The sequence below is a fragment of the Frankliniella occidentalis genome, unplaced genomic scaffold (assembly GCF_000697945.3).
Source record: "Frankliniella occidentalis isolate FOCC.00 unplaced genomic scaffold, Focc_3.1 Scaffold149, whole genome shotgun sequence".
Classification (NCBI taxonomy): Eukaryota; Metazoa; Arthropoda; class Insecta; order Thysanoptera; family Thripidae; genus Frankliniella; species Frankliniella occidentalis.
Window position 1 is genome coordinate 223,857 of NW_026267276.1, and position 8,181 is coordinate 232,037.

At 53.1% G+C, this 8,181-nt stretch overlaps 1 protein-coding gene across 1 annotated transcript in view; it reads left to right on the plus strand.

Annotated features, from left to right (window-relative positions):
* Positions 1-8,181, plus strand: part of LOC113210443 (protein glass) — a gene marked incomplete in the record, with an annotated part of 212,275 nt that overhangs the window by 87,626 nt on the left and 116,468 nt on the right. Inside the window, 1 exon segment of the mRNA XM_052271071.1 lies at positions 212-307. Within this exon segment, the coding sequence (XP_052127031.1) occupies positions 260-307 (48 nt within the window).

Below are 8,181 nucleotides of genomic sequence, written 5' to 3' on the forward strand. Positions count from 1 at the left end.
CCCCCATCCTCCCCCCTATCCGTCTCTCCCTCTCGCGATGGCGTCTTTCAATCTGTTTAAGTTTTTTTCCTAACATCTCCTTATACGTTAGCGTGAGGAGACGTGTAGTACACATGAGCTTTGGGGAAGTAATTGTAAAGGTACGTCGCATCAAGTTCGACTTGTCCCGGCAGTTGATAATTTTCGTTCTACTTTTTGTTGCTCTTTTCAGTTCTATACTTCGGCGACGGAAGAGAAGAGGACTCGCTTGACTCACGGTATGGGTGCCCCCGGGAGTGCCTCGGACACATCCTCCACCATGAGATTGGTAAGTTCCATGCATCGGTGCGGGACCTAACTTTCTTTCTATAACTCCATGTCTTAGGTGGTGATGTTTTTTGAACGCGGCCGAATATAGCGCCACCTCCGCCGCCCCCTCACCGCTACTCCTTGAATGACGTCGCCACGACGCCGGCCTGGGTCTGACCCGGGCCCGGGCTGACCTATTGACATATCAATCATCTATCATGACAACGAGCAAGCGCGAGAGAGTCGGGGAGAGAGAGAGAGAGCGCGTGCTGCTACGCGGGTGGGAGGCGGGCGGGCGGCCGGTTTGGCGCGCCGTGGCTGCGATGCGCATTGTTTGGTACATTGGTACTTGATTGGCTTAGCGGCCCTGGTGATTGGCTGGAATTGATTATTTCCCAAGGACACATGCACGATACTGTGTCCTCGGGGGCCCAGCTCGCTGCTGGCGTACAGTTGCGCGCGCACCCGCTGCGTGGCGGCAATCTGATAGCATCCGCTCGAGGGTCGCGCCCGCCGATCGCCCTTCTGCAAGGGTGGGGGAGGCGGTCCTTCCTAGCCGATCCTTCGAACTGGATCACAGCGTCCTGTAGCCTCGCGTGGCGGCGCAGCGTGGCCCGCGGTGTCGTGGGTGGCCGCGCCGCGCTACGTGGAATACATTAATTCTAATGAAAGTGGATCCTTCTCATCACCCGCTGCTCGTGTTTATGGAACACGTCTCAGCTGATGCGGGCCAAAGGTCGGGCGGCGCGGCCAGGCGTGGCTCGGCGGCGGGGCGGGGAGCGCGACGTGGGCGTAAGAGGTGCGGGGTGGGCCGCGCGCGTCGCGGCAGGGCCAGATATACTCGAAATTTTGAAAAACATGAAGGAAAGGAAGAGAGTTGTTTTCTGCGTTTGAGCTCCATATGAAGTCTACCAAAACTCCTTTGTGTGTAAATAAAATATTTATTCTGGCAAGGTTTGGTTTAAACTTGTTCAAATTTAGGTTTGTTACTAGTCTGCAAATATGAAATTTTTGATTCGATTCGTGTCAGGAAAATCATCGCAAAGTTAGGAAAATAGGTGGCCGTATCAGGTTAAACCAAAATGCATTATATTGTTAGTAAAATGTAAGAGAAAAGCTTGTAATTGGGATCACGGCAAAGTCATCTAAGTGGCAGGGAATTCGAAAATTCCCACAACTGTAATAACAACCTTGAGACTAAAGTGTATTCTTCTCTTGCTGAACAAATTGTCAATCTAAATTCACCTTACAGTCCTATGCAGGCCACATGTTGTGACTCGGCCCCACCGCTGAACCCATACGATGCACGAGTTGAGGCGATGGCATCGAAACGGATGGGGAGACAAAGTTTAAATTCGTATCGCGAGTAAGTCATCAGCCTCTCTCGACCCAAACAGATGACAGCAGGACAGAGAGGTGCCGGGGCGCGCGGGGGCCGCCAGAGCGAGCGCCAGAGCACACGCCGCTCCGCGCCACGCCGGCTCGGCCCGGGCCTCCCACGAACCGCACACATGGCAACCATTCACATAATGCGCTTGGAAAGCATGTCGTGATAGTAGTCCCTCTCACTCTCTCTATCTCTCTCTTCCCCTTTTCTTTCGCGGCGCGGAACCCGTCAAAGTGTGGCTGTGTGTGTGTGACCCCTCGGTCCCTCCCCCGCTCTCCCTCCCACACACACATGTCGTACGACACTGATAAGCGGCGTGTATTGGTAAACAGTGAGTGGTCAGCGTGTGAGCGCGTGCCGGCATTGTGTGCGGCCAGGACCGTGACCGTGACCAGGCGGTTAGCGGGGAAAGTGACCAGCCCAGGGATATGGTTTGCGATTATGCCCCCCGGTTTGAAAATATATGCCATATATTTTTATTTAATTTACTCGCACGGTCAAGTGAAATGGTGTCAGTCAGAATGACTAATATTCGGTTTAAACAAATAACTGGTTAATTTTTTTTTCTAGAGGTGACAAGTATAAGAAAAAGGTTTCACAAATCATTATTATTAAATAAAAGTCTTATAGGCCAATGTTTTTTTCTCTTTTTGGCATCCTTTTGTTTGCAGATCCATTTTTCAAATTCTAATTACAGTTGATTGTTGATTGTATCGGTATGCAGTTAATCTTTTTAAATTTTAGAATAGCTATATCACTGTTCTTTTATACTTAAATAAACACAGCATTTCGTGCATTTTCTTACCCAGTAATTTGTGTTTAAATGTGCAAATTGTTTCAACTGTTTCAATATGTCTTTCACTGCCCGCCGATTTCTTTTAGCTGTACAAGCTAAGAAATGTGTCACTTCTGCTAAACTTCTTTAAAAAGCGAACTTTAAAAAAAAAAAATTATATTCAGAGAGTTGTTGCACGCTGGGGCCGCCCGCCGCCGGGGCCGGGCTGTCCCGAGGAGGCTGCGGGGAGGGCCCATGCAGTCATCCCGGGGCAGCGTGAATTGGCTAGGTCAGCGACAGCGAGCCGAAGCTGTCCCCCTTCCCTCCCCCGCACCGCCCCTCCAATCTCTTCACCACATCACGCCGGGCGCTGCATGGGCATGGCGCCTACTGTATTAATTTGACCGATAGTATGTCGTGGACCGGCCGGCCCCTCTTCCTCGCGGCAGCTGCTGGGCACGCAGGCACGCCGCTGCGCCGTGCCACCGCACCTGTTGGGGACGCTGTTTGGGACGTTTTAGCGATAGCGGGTTATTTATGATGGATGGCGGGTGATTTGAATTTCCCTCGGCAAACGCAGCAGCAGCAGCAGCAGTAGACGAGCAAGCGGCCAGCAGATGCGCCCGTCCATTCGATATGTGATTTATCTGCCGCCTAAAAAGCGATCCGAGTCGAAGACGCCAAGTGACTTAATAACTTGCTAAATAACAACTAACCACACTAGTGCCCCCAGCAGACACAGTTCAAAAAAATAATAAAGCGGCTAAAAGAACAAAACCACAAACATGTGCTCTCCTGTGTGTAATAAACTCGGTCTCAATAACCTTAAACATGCAGAGTAAATGTGGTTCTAGCCGCACGAAATATGGCGTATCGGATGGCGAATCACGACCCGATGACGGCGGTCCGCGCGTGTTAGGTTCCTGCACGGGTCTGTGTGGGTGTGAGTGTGTGTGGAGAGAGAGAGAGAGAGAGAGCAGGGGGGGAGACAATGCCGTACAGCGCACAGTACAGTGTAATTTGTACGCGTGTCTGGGGCGTAGCGTGGCGTGGCAGGGGAACCAAAAAAGATGTGCGCTGCGGCGGCAGCGTTAGAAAACCGGCCGTACAAACTCAAGTACAAGTCTTTGCATCTTACATACCCTTTTTTTGCCTGTTATTTGTTCTTATTAGCACTTTCATTTCAAACGACGGAATGTTAGCCTGGCAGCCGTCCCACCCCGCGTTGCGTACTGCCCCCCGTGTGCATTAAACAGAACAGGTCGCCAACTGAACGTGTGTGTGTGTGTGTGTGTGTTTGTGTGTGTGTGTGTGTCGCAGCAATTATCACTGCACACGTCTGCAACAAATTGCTGCGAAATGGTATCAGATGTTATAAGTTTTAGTTTGTATGCTGCATGTTGCACCTCTGGTATGCAATGCACCTAGTAAAATTGTGCTTGATTTTTGAGCTTTCAAGTCAATTGTCTACATGGTACTGTACTGCACTGTTCTTGACATGGGCCATTGATTGAGTAAATTTGTTCTTAGCGGTTCTTAGGGTGCCCGTTACGGTACAAGACAAGAATATTCTTCAAAATTCAAAATAACAATTACTTGCACTGTTCTTTCGGCTGTGCTGGAAACTATAACCTTGTCGTCTGTACTTAGGTTACATTTTCTGTTCAGGTACAAAGTCTCCTCTCCATCCCCAGCCAAATGTACCTCCCAAATTACAAGCCATAACATAAATGTTGCCGTAATACTGATTATCGTGCCCAATAGGTAAGAGGGCCTCCTCTCCAATCAGGTTTTTGAACTCGTCCTTGGCGCAGTTACTGAAGAACCATCCGCGGAGCACGTGCTCGCCTGGTGCGCCCGGCCCGTTGGCGCCGAGGTCCACCCGCTGTTTGTTTTTGTCCCATCGGCGGAGTTTTTCGGCCGCTCCGAGATACCCTCCTCGTACAGTAGTAGCGGCGGTAGCGGCCGGGGCCGCGTCCAGCCGACGCGATTGGGAAAGTCGCGCGGTCGGTGTGTGCGAAGAAAATTATTGATCAAGTCGAATACCGTCTGATCGGCCCCCCAGTGGCGCCCCCGCCGCGCACGCCCACGCCGAGTGGGAGCCGCGGGGCCCCGGCCGGGCGCGGCGCGGCGCGGGCGTGGGGCCAGAGCAAGGTGGCCGGTGTCCGCGGGTGTCCGGCCTCCGTCCGGCCCATGGACCAGCCAGATGACGCCGGTCTGACACTAGCGGGCCGGGCCGGGCGGCGGATGCTGCGAGGCGCTCGCGTCCTTCGGGTCTTTGTTTTTGAGATGGTTATTATTATGCAGAGGCTATGGGCGTCTCCCCACACAGGCGCGTACACACACAGACACACAGACACAGACACACACACACACACACACACACATACGGGGTGGCGCTTTGTTGGAACTGTCGCCATAGAGGTGTGATTGTCGCAGGGCGTACAACAATGACGTGGGGGCGGCGTTGGAGGGCAGAGAGAGAGAGAGAGAGAGAGAGAGAGAGAGAGAGAGAGAGAGACGGGAGAGGATGACACACTTGAAACACAATGACGCGACATCAGGTACTCATGATCGCCTCTCTAGACCTTTGAGGGGGCGTCACCGTCAATGTCAATAAGTTTGGACGTGTGTGAGTGCGTGTACGTGTGTGTGTACGTAACCACAAGGTGGAAGTAAATAATTTCAGTAATGTGATGTATTTAATTACGGCTCTGATACATCCAGGCGGTGATGCTTTTGCGTCTCGATCTCATGCAAGCAGCTTTCCGACCCGCGCTCCTCCATGTCGTGCTAAGTACGATAGTTTTTTTTTTCTGATAACTCGCGCAAGAAGGGTTATATGTCCCTGTTTCTGCCTTTATTTCGTCTATCTCTGTTCGGCAGTAACACTTTCGACGGATGTTTTTTTTTCTACCGTTTCTTATTTATTCATGACAGATCAGGTTGACATCCGTAATGCATACGAGGCGTGGCGGGGCGTGGTGGGGCGACCTGCGCGCGGCGCACAGACATCCTGTCGGGACAATATGTGTGACGCTCCACCCACTACGGCGCGACGAAAAGGAAAAAGCAACGCGATCGAGAAATCCACACGCCCCGCCGCCGCCAGTATATTTGTCTCGGGAACAGATTATTCGGCAGAATCTGAAATTTGAGTGAGGGGGGAGAGCAATATTTATATAAATGAATAATGATCGCTGTGGGGCGGGACCCGGGAGCAGGCGCCTCTTATCACACAGAAAGAGAGAGTTGGACGCTAGTGTGTGTGTGTGTGTGTGAGGCTGCGCTGCGCAGTGTCAAACACGGAGGGGGGCCAAAGTCGACGTGCTCTGGTCTAAAACTGGGTTACTTCTTTCGTATCTACATTCCCCATCGTCACGTTCGATCGTAGTGTGATCATGATACAGTCGCATCTCCTTCTGTCGCTCCTCACATGTAGGGGCCGAGGGGAGTAGTAGTAGTAGGATAGTTTGGTGTGCTATGTGTTGTGATGGTACTTAGCAAATCTTCCATCGCGGCCGATATCTCGGCCAGGCTGAGATGGCGCCTTGTTCCCCACGGCACCACCTGTCCTCGTGCTGATGTCGCCCCTCGCACCTCGGCTACATCATCCTCCCGCCGCCGCCGTTCGCGAAGCAGAGGCCAGCCAGAGGCCAGCCAGCAGGCCAGATACGGCCTGTCATCTGGGCGCTACATACGCCCCCGCCGGCCGCGTGGGGACCGCGTGCTCATGGGCCGATAAGCAAGTTGGGGGCGTGGCGGGGCGGGGCGTGGCGGGGCGGGGCGGGGCGGGGCGGGAGAGCAGACGGCCGAGTCGCACAAAAGTAAAGAAGCTGCGCGCCCGACCCAAAAGCGTCTCCCTCTCTCTTACATCACCCCCTTCCTTCCCAATCTAAAGGGGAGCAGCGGCCGCGCGAGCAGCAAAAGGCCGACCTGCGCGTCGTGGCGGAGGGCGGAGGATGTGCGAATAAAGCTCCATACATTTTATTGCTGTAAGTCCATTTGCATGTTGCAACATATGCAGATGGAGGGCAACGCCGGTAAGAGAAAAGCTGGGTGGCGCAGGAGGAGGGGGAGTATAATGGGTTCGGAGACCCGCGCCGCCGCCGCCGCGCGCGGAGTCAGAAATCAAGCATGAGGGAGGTGAGAGATGTAGATCATAATTATGTCAATTCAGTGTCCGTTTAATTACCGAGGGAGCCGGTCCAGGTGAGAGTCATTCGATACGTTTCGGTCGCAGATTGGACCGGGTGCAGGGCGTGGCGCGGCTCTATATCTAACCGCCTTTGTGCTGAGCCGACGCACGCACTTGGGCCCTTGTGTGCCACCACTACACAGTTCGCTTTAGAGCTTTCACTTTACTTCGGTTGACACAAAATGCACTGGCCTTCTTGAGTTTGGCCATGGTTTGGCCTGTAAGCCATTTTCTAAGCACGCTTTCGCACATCGCAACGCCGAAAATACATTTTATTTTTGCGCCCTGTTTCATTATGGGTGCGGTTGGTGGCCCATCGGCCCGCGCGCGCCGCCGCCGCCGACTCGGAACGTCCGAAAGGCTATATCCAATCAAGGGGGAGGCTGGAGAACGAGTGATTAGAAACGATTTAACTTTATCTAATTGATGCCACTGTAAATAAGATTGGAGCGTGAGATGGGGCGCTTGCGGGCGCTGCCACTGTGGCGGTCGCCGGGCGGGGCGGGCGTCACTCCCCGCACCGTGCGAAGCGTAAATGAAGTTGGGATGACGTCTCTAGGGCCCCTAGGCGCGGGAAGGACCATGCGGGGCCAGCAGGGCCGGCAGGGCCAGCACGACCAGCAGAGGCAAGGGCCTCATTGCCAGCAGCCCGTCCGGCCGATACACGCGGCGGGCTCAATGAGCCAAGTGAAGTTATCTTTGAATCTTCGGACGAGCTCTGTATCTGCGCGATCGGAGCGCGCTCATTTCGTGCTTATTAAAACACGGCTCCTAGACGCCCCGCCCCGCTCCGCCCCGCCGGAAGACCGCGTGTGCGCCACGCGGCTTGCAAGAGCTGCGCCGGCCGGTGCGCTTATTCAATTTACAGCGCTGAGAGAAGTCAGTCGGCTGCGGCTGCCGATCTGCTTTCTGGTCTACGTGTGTGTGTTTGTGCGGAAGGTGCTGTCTAGTGTCTGTGTTTAGAGAGAGGGTGGGGGGGAGACTCAGAGAGAGAGAGAGATAGGTAGGCTCTACCAGAAGAGGGGGAGGAAGGGCGGAGGTCACTTTAATTGATATTTTCAGGAAAATTGCACAAATGTACAGTATTTATCCAGTTTCATTAGTTTCGCAAATATCCTCTTATTTTATTACAAATAATTGGAATAACGTTCCAAGTTATACGCAGTGAAGTTCTAGAAATTATTTTTTAAAAAATATGAGAACTCTACAACTACGCATACCATTGGATTGCGGTGTCAACAAACTACACTTTGAAAGCCCCGCCGCGCGCCCTTCTCTTTCGCCTCTTTCGAATTGATTTGAAGTTATGGCGGTAATATGACGACTTGATTCGAAAATGCGTAAAGCAGCAATTAGCGGCGCGGATTACGCCTGGATCGCCTCTTTCTCTCTCTCTCTCTCTCTCTCTCTCTCTCTCTCTCTCTCTCTCTCTCTCTCACTCTCCCTTTGGCCGCGGCGGTGGTTGGTGTTGCAAGGACAACGCCCCAGTGTGTCATTGCGGCGTTATGGCCGGCAGTATGCTAATGCGAGTGC